Below are 18,819 nucleotides of genomic sequence, written 5' to 3'. Positions count from 1 at the left end.
CATGTAGGAGGACAAAGGACAAAATTCGCATTCCGCATAAGCCTGCTTAATGTCCCTTTACTGGGCAAAAGCTTTTCCTCCTTGAAGAAAAAAAACCCAAAACATCCCAAGTGAAGTCTTGAAACATGCCACAAGTTGCAAACACCTGCAAAAGCAAACAAATTTAACACAGATGTGCTCACATTCAATAGGGGCTATCTTTGCACACTTTCCTGAAAACGAGAACACTGTGTCTTTTCCTTCAGCAAAAAATAATGACAATAGATCCAGTTAGCTTGTGTCGTATCACAGAACCTCAAAAACTTCTTTCAAAATGCCTGTGAGGTTTCCAAAAGAATATTTAAACCAGAAACTGAGTTTAAACCAAAAAGTTCCCCTTGATTACACTGCTAAAAAAAAAACTGCATAACAAGAATGCTACTTAGTTTTCTAAATACCAAAGCTGGGTCAACTGATTTTAAAGTTGTTACCATTAATGACAAAAACAAAAATAATAAACGTTTACTGACTGCCTACTAATGTGAGAGTATATATTTATGTGTGGATGTAGAAAATAGATAGAATTCTATATACCAAAACATTAACAATGGTTTTGGTATTTTTAAGTTATTTTAATTTTCTCCTTTGTATGTTACAAATTTTCCACAATAAACATAAATTAACTATATAATGGGAAAGATTTTTAAAGATATTCAAGCTCTAGAAATCCTTCCTAGACTGGTACTAAAGAGAGAGAGCATTTTTATATTGGGATTTGGAATCAAATCTTTGGATGAGCCATAAATCTTACGATTTGCCTCAAATATGTATTTCCCATGGCAACACTTAGATTGAATTTTTCCAAAACCACCAAATTCCAGAACTAAGGAAAGGCTTTATAGTTGTTCATTAATTTTATCACTTAAACTATAAAAGTGAATGAATATTTATAACCTTTATATATTCTTTTAATTTATCATTCTCTGCTTCCTTTTTACGAATTTGGAGCTGTAGTCGTTCATGTACTACTTTTACTGATTGTGAAAAACGGTTTGCTTTCAAAACATTTGCCTATAACAGAGAAAACAAACAAACAAAAATGTGTTACTTCTCAAAAATCTTTAACTTTATCCATACTTAGACATGATCTAAAAAGTTAATAAAAAGCAAAGTACCACTGTAAATTAACCCTGATCTCCCCCATTATAAATATATTTTATATAAACTATGGGGCTATTTAATCCTCCCCCCTTTTATTTAATGGTTCCTGATAATCTCCTTTTGAAAAGTCCTATCTATCCTAAGTAAATTATATCTAAAATGCTTCTACAGGGGCACCTGGGTGGCTCGGTTGGTTAAGCGTCCGACTCTTGATTTCGGCTCAGGTCATGATCTTATAGTTGTGAGATCAAGCCCCATATTGAGATCAAGCTTCACATTGAGAGTTGAGAGTGGAGCTTCCTTTAGATTCTCTCTCTCTCAAAATAAACAAACATTTAAAACTAAATAAATAAAATGCTCCTACAAACACCAAAATTCCTCAGTTTATACTAAAATTGAAATACAATACAAATTTATGCATAGTTCCTAATATATAGTGATTTATGCCAATTAATCTGACCTAAGTATCATAAAAATCTTTAAAAAAGAAACTGAAAAAAAAAGATATTTCATAAAAATTTGTAAAATATCCAAATAATCTAAAAACATTTCTGGGTCTATTTTTGAGGATATGGGCACCAGAATGGAAAGAGGGTAAAGAGGGAGTCAATATTAAGAAAAATGATGAATTAAGCTCAGAATTTGCTTACCTGTTCATTCTGAAACAAACAAGAAAGTTCTTGAATATAGGTCTCCTTTTCAAGTAGCTTCTTCTTAAGATTCTTCAGCAAATATAATGTAAGAGTTAGAAATATCACAATTTGGATAATGTTGACTAATTTTATAAATACAAGCAGCACATACATAAAAAATGTGAGTAGACACAAAGTGTAAAAAGACTTACAGTATTTTCATTTTCATTATCAGTTAGCTTCTCTAACATGCTGGATAAACTGTCCCCTACCTATAAAAAAAAAAAAAGATATTATAAATCAGTGCTCACAAACATATTTCTCTACATATAAAAGTACAAAGAAGAATAAGCATCACTAAAGAAATTAATATGGGCAACTTTTATGCACAGTTTAGATTTTTTAAAAGGTCATCAGATGGATTTTTGCCTGAGTGTTCCAAATCATTTTGTGTCCACAATTTATGAAATTAATTATATACCTAATTTCTAAATAACACCTCAGACAGTAGAAGCCAATGACATAAAAACCACAAAAATCTGGGGTGCCTGGGTGGTTCAGTCAGTTAAGTCTCCAACTTCAGCTCAGGTTATGATCTCACTGTGGGTTCAAGCCCCGTGTCAGGCTCTGTGCTGACAGCTCAGAGCCTGGAGCCTGCTTCGGATTCTGTGTCTCCCTCTCTCTCTCTGCCCCTCCCCTGCTCACACTCTGTCTCTCTCTCTCAAAGAAATAAACATTTTTTAAAAATCTTATACACAAAGACACTCATGGTGCTGTTTACAAATAGGTTAAAAAATATCAGCAAACTTAATTCTATCAAGAATTTTTTTTAAAGAATTACAGCACATCAGTAAAAGAATTCTAAGTAGCCATTTTAAATGAGAACATAGGAAAATGTTTATTTATTTTAAGGGTCATATTCCTGCTTGAGAAGGTGAAAAAGCTATGAATTTCTTTCACCCAAAGGCATTTATGCCATGTACAAATAATGCAAAATTGTACACATACTTTCAGAGGGCTCATGGACTGCATAGAGCCCACTCTCGGACTGTGTAAAGGTACACAGTGGATTGCCTGGCATACAAATATTTTCATTTCTGTTGGGTATATACCACTTGTAAGTGAATGTTCACAGCAGTTTTATGCATCACAGCCAAAAAGCAGAAGCAACCCAAACGTCCATTAATTGAGAAACAGACAAACAAAAATGGTATAGCCATACAATGAAATATTATTCAGCAATAAAAAGGAAGCGCTGACATGTGCTACAACATGGGTGAACCTTGAAAACTATTATTAAATGAAAGGCAGTTATGAACAACCACATATTATAGGATTCTATTTATGTGAAATGTCCAGAATCAGTAAATTCATAAAAACAGAAAGTAGCTATTAGGGTAAGGAGGGGCTGGTGGGGGTGGGAGATAGACGTGGTGATGAAAACACTCTCATAGTGTGGTGACTGCTACACAATTCTGTGAATATACTACAAATCACTGAATTGTACACTTTAAAAGGGTGAACTATATGGTATGTGAATTATCTCTCAGCAAACTGTTACCTTCAAAAAATAAAAGAATATATAAACACAGTGGTACAAAGTAGCTTAAATTCTAAGAAAATTTTACTGTAATCAGCTGAAATGAAATATAACAAGTGAAAAATTTTGAGATAGAAGATACAAGATATTTTCTGTAAAAACATGCTGCTTTCATGTAGAACAATTTGTGAAATACTAAGAGTCAGGGTTAGTTTAATGATTGCCATTTCAAACAAAAATGCAGGAATTCTTTCCATTTCAAATATACCAAATTTGAAGTTTCAAATCCTGAAACAAGTATTTAGGATATAGGCCAATGAAAAGTATGCTCATAATTTAATTTCTACAGTTTCAGAAATAGTAAACCCATCAAGTGAGAAACAAATCTATTAAATTAGTGCTTAGGGTCCTTACTTGTTGGTATTCTGTCTTTCTAAGATGTTCTAAAGCTTGTTTTACATGTTTAAAAGTGTCTAATTCTTTTGTTAATTTTTCCTTCTGTTTAGCAATCTTCAAATTGAATGCAAAAAGATTAGCCTGACAAAATATAAGAACCGCATACACATTTTAAGATACAGTATTAAGACACTCTAAAATACAATGTTGCTATTATCAAATAATAGTTTTTTCTAGTAACAAAATCATTTTTGCACATAGTAAATTTTGCCAAGTTTATTAATAGTAAATAGGATTGTATATCATACATTAAAGTAATGAAATCAAAATAGGGCTTAAGCCCTAAAGTATTTCAGGCATTTATTTTTTTTTAAATTTTTTTTTCAACGTTTTTTATTTATTTTTGGGACAGAGAGAGACAGAGCATGAACGGGGGAGGGGCAGAGAGAGAGGGAGACACAGCATCGGAAACAGGCTCCAGGCTCCGAGCCATCAGCCCAGAGCCTGACGCGGGGCTCGAACTCACGGAGCGCGAGATCGTGACCTGGCTGAAGTCGGACGCTTAACCGACTGCGCCACCCAGGCGCCCCTCAGGCATTTATTTTAATAAAACTAATAGAATACAGTCTATTTTTTGTCTCTAATTCAAAATTTAGTACACTGAAATTAGAGAATACAGGTTTCTATTCCCTATAACACTATAGAAAACAGATCTGTTCATCTCTCAGAATATTTTAGTTTACATTCACTCTTGGAAAAGTTGACTCTCTAGTTCAAATTCAGGTAAGTCAAGCACCAAGGTATACATTTTCTAGCTTAGCTTCTTATCAAAGGCGTGCCTGAATTATCTTTGAAGGAAAGAATTGCAGTTAATGACATAGGAATAAAGAAGAATGATAAACCTGCAATTTTTTATATCAAATACCAGCATATGAGCATAACTACATTAATAAGGGACCACAGGTAATGCATTCTGAGTATTATGCTAGCTTTCCATTTTATAAGATGTTCACAAGTCAAGTACTCACATTTTCAAAACTAATCTCTTCAACGGTATCCTTAAATAATGGCAAAAATAATTCTACAGAACAGGTTGCCAATTCAGGTTCCTTAAATGTTGCTTCCAGTTCAGTCTTTTCATTTAGGATGTCCTGCTTTCCACTAGATGTGTACAAATAAAGTTTAAGTTAAATCTGTCACATATTTATGCAAATATAGCACAGCTTGACTAAATATTACAGTTCTACAAACTGCTCTCCAAAATGTAACAGTAAATTGTCACTGAAAACGTATGGAATTTTTCCTATACTCCCCTATTTTGCTATACCTAATATACACAGACAGTTTTTAAAACACTGAGATATGTGAAACACAAAACCACCAACAGCAATGTTTCACTGTGCTACCTGATAATTATTGAACATCTCTTTTCTAGTTTACAAAATGACTTGCAAGAATGTGTATGCCTTTTTTACTTCCCTTCCTTCTCCCTACTCTAAACCCAAAAGATTTGCCTTACTCCCAAACTGTTTCTTTTAATTTACTGTTAAAAAAAAAAAAAAAAACTCCAAAGAATAAATAAGCTAACCAAATGAAACACAAAATAACTGAGCTCTCCAGATCTCAAAAATTCCTTCACACTTGACTTTATAATGAACACCATTCAAAACAAAACTGTTAACATTTGCCTTCTTGATTGCATAGGCATTACTGTGCATCACTGAAAGAAACGTTTCTTTGGTCACATTTTACAGCCTGAAATCAGGATGCTTCTTGTAATCTTTGTTAGTCGAGAGGCAGTCCTGAGCAGTCTTTCCTGCACATGCCCAGAACTTACAGAATAGATGGCCAGTGATGGGATGCCATGCCACAGATGGGATGCACACTTTTTAACCCCTAAGAATGCAGGGGCATAGAGGGATTGAAGGAGCTGGTGAAGCAAGAATGCTTAGCAACATTCCAGAAGCAAGACTCCAATACAGGCTTGCTAGATAGCATAATTAAGAGCCCAACACCAATAAATTTTATTTCAGTTAAAGATGCTCCTAAGAAATGCCATATGACCAATACTCTCAATAGCAAGGAAAACTCTGAGTCAAAAAGTGACTCAGAAGAGTTGGATTTTGAGTATAAAAAAAAATTTTAAGAATACCATACATTTCATTTTTATATAAGCACAGAGTTACTTGAAGTAAAAAAAAAAAAAAAATCTAAGTTTGAAGGAGTTTTTTCAAAATCTATAAATAAAATTCCATGTGATAAGAAAACATTGTGTCTTTCTTTAATAGGCAGCTTTTTTTCTTTCTTTACAAAATATAACATAATGGCTCATCAACAACTGACGGCATCTTAGAGGCTACGTCAGAAAGCAGATTGCGTTCTTAAGCACTGGGCCTAAGAGGTTAGTTATAAATGACAATTGTCCATTATTAAAACCCATGGGCAGAAGAAAGTCAAGAATGGTTATATATGACCAAATATCATCGTCATTTAAAACAAGCTAAACTAGAGGTTGGATTATACTAGCAATAGTCACAATAATGGTGTTTTAAGACTGTCATTTTGGTGAGCAATGAATCATACAAATAACAAGTATATTCCCTGCTCTAAAGAAGATAGCAAAATATGACAGGTATTTGTTATATGGCAATGTTCCAAATGACAGTGAATTGATACTCATCAACTACATTTCCAATGTCCCACAGTATTTATACTTTCATTTACCTTAGCTATAATAATTCTCAATAGGTAAGGTTTTCATTTTCATTTGCTTTCATCAAGATTCCAAAAAACCAGCCAAATTCTGCCAAATGAGTACATCTGTGATGAGGTTAAATACCTGAATTGCTAGATTTGAAGAAGATACTCTTGGAAGAACGCTGTATTTGATTCAAATAATTTACCCTACAGACAAAACATGAAACCCTGAAATCAGAAAATTAGATATCCCCTGCTAGCATGGAGAATACCAGCTGAGGGGCACCTGGGTGGCTCAGTCAGTTAAGTGTCCGACTTTGGCTCAGGTCATTATCTCGCGGTCCGTGAGTTCGAGCCCCACGTTGGGCTCTGTGCTGACGGCTCAGGGCCTGGAGCCTGTTCCGATGATTCTGTGTCTCCCTCTCTCTCTCTGCCCCTCCCCTGCTTGTGCTCTGTCTCTCTCAAAAATAAACAAACCTTAAAAAAATTTAAAAGAAAAAAAAAGAATACCAGCTGAGATGACTTTCACTGGCAGGCTGCAATAAACGTTCATTCTCTGGGGTACTTTTAAAATGAGAACATAGTTTTTCTGAATGACTTCCATCAATTGCAGATTTCTCCATAAATTTGGTAAATGGATTTATAAGTGGTATCCACAACAACTTCTTATAAGCTGAAAGTTATGAAATATTTTAGTCATTAAACTTCTCATTTCAGTAGACTCTTTTTTCTGTCATTACCCTGTAAAATAAAAATCCTAAACAAGTATAAAGAGTAATATTTCACAGACAAAATAGAAATTATAACTGCTACTCATTGTGATACTAATTCAAAAAGTATCAAAATTGCATTGCACAACCATTCAACAATTGCCAGTCCCCACACACATTTTCCAAAAGGCCTGTTATTTTCTACATAACAAGAATGTAGAAATTTTTATTAATCTATTTCTTCAGTATTATAATATTTTAATTCAGTCAAACTAGAAAACAAATATAAAAACTATGGTTAACTCTGGTCCTCAGTTGCATTGTATCTACCCAATAGGAAATGTAGGTCATTTATGCCTAGAATAGCAGAAATTTAATATACTTTTAAAGTATTTGGCAACAATAGCCGCAAGGAAGATTAAGTTATTCTTTTCAAAGTAGATCTTTCAAAATTAAATTTATTCCTATCTCCCAGCTCAATCTAGGATATTCTTTAGTGATAATAGATGACAATACTTCTAAGTTTTACTAAACAACTGTTTTCACTCAAACTTAGAGATGTCATTTTTAAAAAATTTTTAAGTTTATTTATTTATTTTGAGAGAGAGAGAGAACAAGTGGAGGAGGGGCAGGGAGAAAGAGAGGGAGAGACAGAATCCCAAGTAGGCTCTGTGCTGTCAGTGCAGAGCCCAATATGGGGCTCAATCTCATAAACCCTCAGATCATAACCTGAGCCAAAATCAAGAGTTGGACCCTTAACCAACTGAGCCACCCAAGCACCCCAGATGTCATGTTTTTAAATATGAATACTCATGAATATCTTCAGAACTGTTCCATTTTAAGTAATGTTAGTGCTTTAGCAATCATTAAAGCTGTGTTTTCATAACTCCATTATATGATCATGTGTCTCCCTGACTTCATCTGTCTCCCTGATCATGTGACTCCCTGACTTAAATCAAATGTTATATTTAAGATTTTCTGCATGTTTTCAGAAATATGTTACCTCTTTGTAATTTATTTTTATAAATCTGCATTATACGATACATATGTTCAAGAAATTTCAATACTTTGGGTAGATGTGAAGAAATTATAGATTGAAAATTACTCATAATATTTCCAAATTACAGACACTTCTAAAGTGTTTGTAAAAATGTATCTACTTTTGTCTGAAGTTTCTATTTATCACCGAGACAAATATTTAGGATATAGGCCAATGAAAAGCATGCTCGTATTTTTGAAATACCAGCAACTCATGTACGAGTAGAACTGCTAACTAACCTCCCGATAGTCCCAGATGATCTACTTAAATGCTGCAAACATGAAACATCTGTTAGTAGGCATAATGATATTGTGAGCTATCTGAAGTCTAGAAGAATTTAAAAATATACAGATACACAAAATCAAATGAAAAGCCAAACCTGACAGTGAAGAAGACTATGATCTGGATAAGGCACTGCAATCAGTAAGTAGTACTATCATGTACTGAGTTGTTTGGTTCCAATAGCTACCCCACTCACAGAGGAACTGGTCTTTACTTTCAGCCATTCGCTTGTTTAGAATTTGTCTCTCTGCACATTGGCATCTCAAGAAAGAATACCTTGTTTATATTTGAATCCTCAGCACCTACAAGCCTTATAACAGCAAAGCAATAATTGAAGGAGAGAAGACTCAAGGTTTAGAGCAGTTAATGTGATGAATCAAGACAGTTGCTTTTTAGTTATTCACCTCACTGATCCATCTTTTTAGGGATCATTAAAAGAAAAATGTTTCCTATATTTGGAATAAAAGTTCAAAAATTAATGTAAGAGGATTAGGGGTCTTCAATTTGTAGACATATTTTAAAAGATTCAGTTTGGCGTCAGTATTTTAAAAGTAAGTTCTCACTTGGCTTTGTGGGTTATTGGTAGCTACTTATACAATTTTTCTAAAGTTTTATCATAAGATGAAATCATACATTTTTCTGCTTCACCTATTAAAAAAAAGTAACCATGTCTTACCTTAAAGAATACAGTTAACACATTGAAAAAAAAGAGATTTTAGAATGACTTTTAGCCCAACATTCAAAAAAAAAATGTTACCTTCATTACTGATTCTTCAAAACATAAAGAACTGTGTAAGTCTCAGACATTTCCATAGAAATGATCAACAATGATATTCTTACAACGTAGAAGTATTTTCTAGGATAAAAATTGTTCAAAGGTTCCAAGGCATTCCGCTATTTTTGTGTTGTGACAGTATTATAATAACCAAAACCATATGAGTGCCGAAAAACAATGTAATAATTTTCTTTAGCATAGAAAGTCCCACCTTTATAAAAAGTGCTATCATTTTAGTGGACCAAACGTATTCTTGTATGGAAAAGCAGATGTTTCACAAGAAAATGCTTTCAATTACGTGGAATGTACTGCCAAATGACAAATACATTATACTCCTGTACAACTTGGTGGTGAGACAAAGACATACTCTGCACACATATTTAATAATCAAAGCCCCAAAGATTACCAATTTAAATATATTTTAATGTTTAAAGAATTGAATTTCCTATACAAGGATGACTTTACCAGCCCCCTCTCAAAAGGGCATGTACTTAAAGCTTTTTCCAGGCGTGGTCATGGTTTATGCTGACCCAGCTACACTCACTAAACTATGTTCCATTTTGGCCAACAACCAGCATTTGAGGAATGGCTGTTCAGGGACTGTAATGCTGGCCACGGTCAGAGAAAAGAAAGATCCCAGTTCATGACCTTCCTTAGCATCTAGATTGCTCTAAGTAAGCAAACCAGCTGCAGACAAATATGTATTTAAAACTATCTCTCTGGAGAAAAGCATAAGAATCTCACAGATTTGAATTTGTTTTGCCAAACATTAATTCTTGGAAAACCAGCTCCCATTGGCCTCAAACAAAAGCACACAGCTCCTATTGAAAAATTCACTGAAATAGCAAAGAACACAAAGTAGATATAGGAATGCGGCTCGTTTCTCTCACTATATCTACACACTAGTCAAAGTTCACTAGAGAAGAAATTGTAGAGTCCCGCAGAACAAATGTGAGTGTGGCAAAAAGGAAGAGAAAAGGCATTCTAGGTAGAAGGTGAAGTACAAGCAAGAGGAAGGAATCATGAGGGGACATGATTTGTAAGCACAAGTGACAAAGGATGAGACTGGACACACTGACAGTGGTCACTGTATGCCAAGCTCAAGAGCTTGAATTTTTTCCTAAGCGTTAAGACAGACCATGAAATCATTTTAAGCAGGGTAATAACAGACCAGAAGTACCTCTTTAAAAGGTAAATCCAGTGGTATTTTGGAGAATGGACTAGGTATATGGAGGGGGAGAAACGTAGAAGCAATGAAACTGGTTACTAGGGTCTCAGAGAGATGAAATTCCAACATTCATTTCCTAGAAAAAATTTTGAAGAAATCAAAAGTTGTTTCCACTGGTGATAAGAACATGAAAAACAATGAAGGAATTAGAATTAGAATAGCAAGAGATCAGCACAGACCAAATATAACACCTCATTTACCCACAACCATCTGAATGGATTGTTCCACATATCCGTTCCAGAAAATGACAGCTTATCCCTTTAAATACCACAATTAACCTACTATTTAAAGAAAATCTTCTGGAAGTATTACTTCTTTTTCAAACAGAGTACAAGTAGCCTAAATGCAAGTTAACCACTCCTTAATGACTCAGAGGCGGCATATTAAAATGAAAGAATACTGGGCCAGACTCACCCGTTCTTAGTCTTGGGAGACACCCGACATGGACACCTCTTAGCCACAGTGAGCATTAGTTTTCTCTTCTACAAAATGAGAATAACCTTTGCCAGCCAAAGCTGTGGGGAAGTTTGAACAGATGAAGTAACACTTACAGGTGGGGGTTTTGTTTGTTTGAATGTTTTTTTTAAATGTAGGGTCCCTTTGGCTCACTATTGTGGCTGTTTTTCCCACCAGGTCTTCTTTTTAAATTTTTTTCATCTTGGGGAGCCTGGGTGGCTCAGTCGGTTAAGCGACCGACTTCAGCTCAGGTCATGATCTCACAGTTCCGTGGGTTCGAGCCCCACATCGGGCTCTGTTCTGACAGCTCAGAGCCTGGAGCCTGTTTCAGATTCTGTGTCTCCCTCTCTCTTTCTGCCCCTACCCTGTTCATGCTCTATCTCTGTCTCAAAAATAAAAAATAAACAGTAAAAAAAAAAAATTTTTTTTAAATAAATTTTTTTCATCTTAAAAAAAATCATCCTGAGTCAATCACCATTCCTTAAATCACTTGTAGGCCTGAGTTATCTGTATAAAACCAACTTTTCAAAACAGAATCATTACAACTCTTCAAGGTAGTCATAATTTGAGTACTACTAAACCAGATCCCAAGGGGGAACAATGGACTTGCAAAAGAACTGAGCCCAGGGGGTAGATGTTATATCAACCTCATTGTTGTGCTCAGTTCCTTGGGTCTCATTCATTTGTACAATATAAATAAAGCCATTTTCTCATACCTTTGGGGTTTTGGTGATACAAAAAGTATATTATTTATACACATAAACTGTGAAAGTAGAAGAAAAAGAGAAGCAGAAAATGGTCCCTAGCTGTTAAAGAATTACAAACATGAACATGACATGCTTATTGTAAGCGTAAGGAAATCAAACTAATTTTAAGACAGGTTTTCTGCGATTTGTTCCTTTAACTAAGTGGTGTTTAAAAGGACTCCAAGAACCTCACTCATTCCAAAACACCTGAAGCCTTACTATGAGTGATAGGGAAACTTTGTCTCCGAAATAGACTTTATCCCAAATACCAGCCCCACTGTGGCTATGGTTTTCTCAATCAACAGCAAGAACTCCTTACTGACTATACTCAAAACCTGGCATTGGTTTAATCTCCTTTATTACAACCACTCCAAAGTGATTATTATTACCCTCATTTTCCAGATAAGGAAACTGAACCTAGGAACGTTAAGTGGTCGGTCCCCAAGGCCACACATTTTAAGGGGTTTCCTAAGGAGTCTGGAAACCTAGAAGGAACCTGGAGGACTTAATTTCCGAGGCTTCCTGGAGTATTCTTCACTTAGGTGCCCCAGGGCCTACTACAGTCTGGTATATTATATAGTGGTCGCTTAAAAGCCAGCCAAAAGAGTAAGAGAGCCGGCCGGGTATGGGCTTAGTTCTGGATAAAACCATAGACTAAAACTTGCCCCTCTGTCCCAAGGATCACACCCTCCCTAGGAGTACGAGCCTCGCTGCCTTTTTCCCAGCCCAGGCAGTCAAGCCTGGGGCAAGTGGCAGGTATGGGCAGAAAGGAGCTAAAGTCTAGCGAGAGACTTTCACTTCCGGGACCCACCACAGCCCCGGCCACCAACCCCGAAAGGTGCCCGCGGTAACCACAAAGAAGCGGTCCAAGCCCAAGCTTCCCCCTCCCCAAAGTGTGCCTACGCCCCCACCCCTGCGTCAGCACGCCCCCGTGACGTCAGCCCGCCGCCGCTCCGCCATGGAAGGAAGGGGTCCGAAGGAGCTGGCAAGATGAAGCTCAGGGAACGTTAGTGGAAATCACGGCCAGCGTACCTGTGCTCTCCAGCCCTGGGTCGGCTAGGAGAGAGCGGGACGCAGGGGGAAGTGCAGTAGGTGAAAGCTAGAAAAGAAGCCAAAGGACGCGAGGTGGCAAGCAGGCGAATTCCTAGAACCGCTTGCGTGGAAGAGTGCCCATCCAGGTGCAACTGGACGAAAACGGAGCTAGTAACCATCAAGCAGCTTCTCTGGCAACGGCTGCCCCGCCCCTTCCGCCGAGCCGCAGCCGGCGCAGCCAATTGGCTGGCTCGGGAAAGCAAGCGCCGGCGTCTGTTGCTATTGGTGGGAGTGAGGGAGGGGGGCTGGGGAGAGGCGCTTTGTCATTCAGTTGCTGCCCTGGGTCAGATTTTCCCGCTCGCCGCCCAAACCTTTTGTTTTACGAAAAGGCAGCACTTGTGTGTAGTTACCAAAAATCTTAACCGAGTTCAACCTAGAAAGGGAAATAAGGCCGACTGGTTCCGAATTTTTCTGACACTCGGCCTGGAAGTGCTCTGCTTTTGCTTTTTAAAGAGATTTGAAGAAGCCAAAGCTACCGCGACTATAAGAAATTTAGTTTTAAATTAAATATATGGTACTGCCGTTTAGCTGAGATCCTTCCCCAGGGCTCTTTTATTCTCCTGTTAAATGTGGGAGCCGGACCGTGATCTCCAAGGCGCCTTTCAGATCTCCGATCTCTGACCTACAGCCAACTGGTATGATTTATAAACTCCTGAAGAAGCAAGGCGAGATTTAAATTGAAAAGTAAAAACTCTCCACCTCAACTTAATGCTCATGTTAAGAATTACAAGAATTACACACCATCATATGAAGTACACAAATAGAGCAACTATCAACTGAGCAATTTAACCATGACAAGGCATACCTCGTTATTGGTTTTACTGAAGAATCTTTTCCATTGATGATTCCAGCAAAGCTTTTTTTCCCCCAGTGCTGAACGTCCAGCAAAAAGTTAATGATAGTTAAAAGTTCATAACTGTTCCATATGTGCAAATGCTAAAAAGCACTGAGGACTGGATCCATCTCTTACTGATGGGTCATGATCTCTGTCAAGTCATCTACTCTAGTCTGGGCCAGTTTCCCATTCTTTAAAAAAAGGAGGTAGTTGGACATGTGGAATTGGGGCAAGGAACATAATTTTGAGGGTCTTTCCAGCACTTACCTAGGATTCTAGCTAACCTTGCTAGCTTGTCATAATAAGAAAAATAATTGTACACAGAAGATAGACTTCTTTTATTAAAAATACTTATTTTAATTAAATTGCATTGGTATTAGACGTGACCACCTTTATTAGCCATTCAAAGGGAGAAACATTCACAATAATCTCGAGATGATTACATTAGACTCAAATTGACTATTTTAACCAAACTGTCCAGGTAAATATGGTATCCTTCATCCTCTAAATCTAATCTGTTCTAATCTAAGTTTGAAATCTGTTGGATAGTGAATTTTGGGGTAGAAAGATCCCTTATTTTATATAATTTAAATGGAAAAAAAAATTCATTCCAGCGCAACCTAAACTGCCAATCAATTTCCCCAAATATCATTAAATACCGACTACCTATGAAATAAGCCATCAAGGATTTCTTCATAATTTAAAGTAGAGGCCAGCATACTTTCTCTGTCAAAGGCCACATAGTAAATATTTTAGGTTTTGTGAATTATACAGTCTCTGTCATACTTTACTCTGCCAATGATGCATAAAAGATGTCATTGGGGATATATAAATACATGGTTTCTCTGTGTTGCAGTAAAACTTTATTTACAAAAATAGATACCAGGATAGATTTGGCCCAAAGGACATTGTGTTCAGACCTCTAATATAAAGCATTTAAAACATCAAGTATGTCATAAACATTAAACTCATTAGTGTGTGCAGGATGCAACAATGCAATATTGGAGAAGTAATTTTGTTTTCCTTCCTCTTGGGAAGAAATATATAACGTAAAAATAGCAAACAGTGAAATATTAAAGACACTTGATAAATACAAATAAAACTTAGCAAAATAAAAAAGCCATTTAAAAACAGTTTGGTTGTGTAATAAATTATTTTCATAGGGTTTATCCTCAACTCTGAATCGCATTCTTTCCAACATGTTTTGGTTTTCTTTTGCTATTTTAATGAACTTAGTGGTTTAAAATAACAACCATGTGACAACAGCTGGTGTCTCTCATCCAGTTGCAACCAGACTGCTGCTGAGACTGGAATATCCAAGATTATTTATGTTTGGTGACTTGGTGGGTTCAATTGGGAGGCTAAGGCCTCTTGTACTGTATCCCTGTGGCTCTGCATGTGGCCAACTTGAGCTTTTATTCATGGCAGGTGCATCCCAAGAGTGAGTGTCCTAGGAAACAAAGGAAGAAGCTGCAGATCTAAGGCCACACAAGTTACACAGAACCACTTCTGCTGCAGTTTTCTGTCTAAAATCTATCAGAGAACCAGCCAAAATACAAGGGAAAGAGTAAAAGATTCTGCCTCTTTTAGGACAGTGTCAAAGTCACATCAATGGAAAGAATTTACTACACACGGCATCTAAGGTATGTGCTATTTCCTGATCATCAAGTTCTATCAGCACAGTATCCTAAATGTAGTAGACTAAAGTGATATCCATAAGTTGATGAAATGATCATGGTCCCTGCACACTAAAGTAGGACAGAGAACTAGAGAACTAACATAGCCCTTATGTAAGGCAATAAATTCTCTGACATTCTCTCACTTCCATATAAAATCAAACAACTTCCTCTGTTCTGTGCATATTAGGATGAGTAAAAGACATTTGCCAGAGTGATACCTGTATGCTAGGTATTAGAAATTGTGTTTATTCCGGGCACCTAGGTGGCTCGGTCAGTTAAGCATCCAATTTGGCTTAGGTGATGATCTATGGTTCATGAGTTCAAGGCCCGGGTCAAGCTCTGTGCTGACAGCTCAGAGCCTGGAGCCTGCTTCAGATTCTGTGTCTCACTTTCTCTCTCTGCCCCTCCCCTGCTCTCTCTCTCTCTCTCTCTCTCTCTCTTAAAAATAAATATTGGGGCACCTGGGTGGCTCAGTCAGTTAAGCATCCAACTTCAGTTCAGGTCATGATCTTACAGTTTGTGGGTTCGAGCCCCACGACCAGCTCTGTGCTGACAGCTCCAAACCTGGAGCCTGCTTCGGACTCTGTGTCTCCCTCTCTCTCTGCTTCTCTCTCTCTCTCTCTCTCTCTCTCTCTCTCTCTCTCTCTCAAAAATAAACATTAGAAAAATAATTTAAAAAAATAAAAAATAAACATTAAAAAAATTAAAAAATAAAAAAGAAGTTGTGGTTAGTCACCTGATAAAAAGACTGCATATAGATCCACATTTTAGATGACCCATTCATCTTCTACCCAGACTGAATAGAAGGTTAAATGGGAATGTGGTGAGAATCACCACTCAAGCATCTTTAAAGTCTTTGATGGTGGCAATAATCACTAGAATTCCCCTAGAAATATGGTATGGATTTTGGTTTACTTTCTTGGTAGAAAAGGGCCATTCAAGGGCCTACTAATTGGCCTTCTGATTATAATAGCCATGAATGAAGAAGCAATGCCAACATGTTGTAAATATGAAGTTCAGGTCTCTTTTCATCAGATCTAGCAATTTTTCATTTCAAGTATAGGGACACCATAATCAATCACCCACTGCTAAAGATCCCTCCTAGTCTAACAACTATGGTTACTGTTCTGGCCCTGCTTCCTATAATGGTAACCATAGCTATCTCATCCCTGATGGTTAAGTGCTGTCACTTGGCGTCTGCCACTTTGAGAGCCTATTATTTCCCTTAGGGAATTAGGGATCCTATTTAATTGCAGCATCTCCTAACTTCATCCCTGGGCTCAGAGGACAGCAATATTTTCTCTCCCTCACAATATTTTCTCAATGCATTAGTGAAGAGAAGGTCCTCCAGGCCTTTTTAGGACACAATTGGCGATAGGTGACTGGGTCACACATGATAAATCCATTCCAATCATTCTATCTCCTTAAGTCTTCTAACTCAATCTTCTAAAATATATCATGAGATTTCTAGCACCTCAACTGGATTTAATGCAGGCCACCATTGGACCCACGTTTCAACCAACCAAGCAAACCTTTAACCACTCCCAGATGCTTAGGCAAGCATGATGAATCCATGGTCTTTGGTAAGTATATCCACACTGATAATTTCGATCTCTTCAAAAATTAAATTCCTTCATCACTAGTCTAACACTCTCGAGATTCATTATCATATTCCATAGGTTTCTGCCAATCTAAATAAGCAAAATCTTGCACATTTTTTTTTTCTATGAAAGACTTCTCCCAGGTCAGACTTTTTACTCATGCCCTGGAATATATTGAGATCTAACTCTGTAGATCTATAGATCTAATAATACTGGCATCTAGTAGGTAGAGGTCAGGGATGCTGCTAAACATTCTACAATGCACAGAACAGCCCCTACAACAAAAACTTATTCAGTCCAAATGTTAACAGTGCTAACATTAATCAATCCTGCCCCCACATAGAGGCCACTAGCAACTTATGGCTACTGAACATTTAAAATGTGAGTAGTCTTGAGACATGTTATAAGTGTAAAACATGATTTTGCATATGAAAAAAGAATAAAATATCTTCATTTTTATAATAATCATTTGTTGAAATGATAATATTTTGGGTATGTTGAGTTAAATAAGATATATTATTAAAATTTAAATTTCGTTTTTTTTTACAGCTTTTAAGTTTGCTACTAAAAAATTAAAAATTATGTATATGGCTCACATTGTATTTCTACTGGATGGTACTGGTCTAGAGATATAAAGAAGTGATAGCAGTGAATTATGGGGAGAATCAGGTACTCTTCACAAGGTTATTTCCTCAGATGAAGTAATTTCTGAATTTTCAAAGAAGACAAGACCAGCTTTATAAGATAGAGAAGGAAGACTTCTTCAGACAGCAAAGAGCTCTTTAAGGTCTATCAAGATGATAGAATTATCTAAGTACACTCTAACAGGTTATTACAATTCTCAAGATCCAACTTCTCAATGTCTTAATTTTTTACCTAAAAGACCTAGTGAGTCTGTTTATTCAACTTACCTTGGAGTTCAGTCTTTGACAGCATTAATAATTGATTCGGATGTGTCATCCTAGCAACCCATAGAGATATATTTCTAAGGAAATCATAGAAGCTCTCTGGACCTCTGAGCTTGTAACATTTTTAAGCATCTTAGTGCATTATAAACAGCAAAACCACCCCTCAATCTTTGTATTCTTCATTTCTGCCATTCCCATGAAAGACTTCCATCAGTAACTACTTAATTCCTGAAGCCTACAGGCCACTTTTAAATTCATGTATAATTTAAATTCAATAAAGTGTGCAGATATTAAGTGTTCAGAATATGAGTTTTGACAATTATACACACCCATGAAGCCACTACCTAAAACAAAATCTAGAACATTTACATGAACCCAGTAAGTTTATTTGCATTTCTTTCCAGTCCATTAACCAAAACTACCTTCACCCCCATCACACATGCATACTCTAAAACAACCACTTCCTAACTTCTGCCATTAGATGTTAATTTGCTCATTCTTGATTTTCATATACATGCAATCATACAATACATATTCCTTTGCATCTGCCTCCTTTCGCTCAATACATATGTTTTTTTAGATTCATTTATGTTGTTGCCTATTTTGGTAGTTTGTTCCTTTTTATTACGAAGTAGTAGTGTTCAGTTATCTGAATATATCACAATTTGTTTATCAACTCTGTTGACAGATATTTAGTTATTTGCAGTTTGGGATTATCATGAATAAGGCTGCTATGGATATTCTTATGAAAGGTAGTTTATGAATATACACTTTCATTTTCTTATCTAGGAGTAGAATTGCTGGGTCATGGGATATATACACATGTAACTTTACAAAAAAATGCTATATCTATCTCAAAAATCATTGTACCAGCAGTGTATGAGGGGTTCAAATGCTTTAATCCTTGCCAACATTTATTATAGCCACTTTTTTTGGTTAATTTTAGCTGTTCTAGTAGGTGTGAAGTGCCATTCATTATACATTATTTGCATTTCCCTGAAACTAATGATGTTGAGCACCATTTTAATAGTTATGAACCATATGTATATGTTTTATGAAGTGT

At 36.4% G+C, this 18,819-nt stretch overlaps 1 protein-coding gene across 6 annotated transcripts in view; it reads right to left on the bottom strand.

Moving 5' to 3' along the window:
- ODF2L (outer dense fiber of sperm tails 2 like) overlaps window positions 1-18,819 on the bottom strand; it is a 329,427-nt gene that overhangs the window by 24,202 nt on the left and 286,406 nt on the right. For 3 of the 6 annotated variants that reach the window (XM_047085440.1, XM_047085441.1, XM_047085442.1), the window contains 5 exons: window positions 6,916-7,078; window positions 4,737-4,869; window positions 1,985-2,044; window positions 1,791-1,862; window positions 934-1,050 (listed from right to left, as the gene is read on the bottom strand). In XM_047085440.1, coding sequence (XP_046941396.1) covers window positions 934-1,050; window positions 1,791-1,862; window positions 1,985-2,044; window positions 4,737-4,869; window positions 6,916-7,028 — 495 coding nt within the window. In that variant the 5' untranslated portion in view covers window positions 7,029-7,078. Of the gene's footprint in view, window positions 1-933; window positions 1,051-1,790; window positions 1,863-1,984; window positions 2,045-4,736; window positions 4,870-6,915; window positions 7,079-12,673; window positions 12,853-18,819 lie in introns of those variants that run through there. The other 3 variants (XM_047085443.1, XM_047085444.1, XM_047085445.1) reach the window with 2 other exon arrangements.

The sequence above is a fragment of the Lynx rufus genome, unplaced genomic scaffold, assembly GCF_022079265.1.
Source record: "Lynx rufus isolate CCGP_SWC_20201006 ecotype Redwood Valley unplaced genomic scaffold, mLynRuf1.p SCAF_2, whole genome shotgun sequence".
NCBI lineage: Eukaryota > Metazoa > Chordata > Mammalia > Carnivora > Felidae > Lynx > Lynx rufus.
Note: the sequence above shows the minus strand (reverse complement) of the source record. Positions and strands in the feature narration are given on the sequence as shown.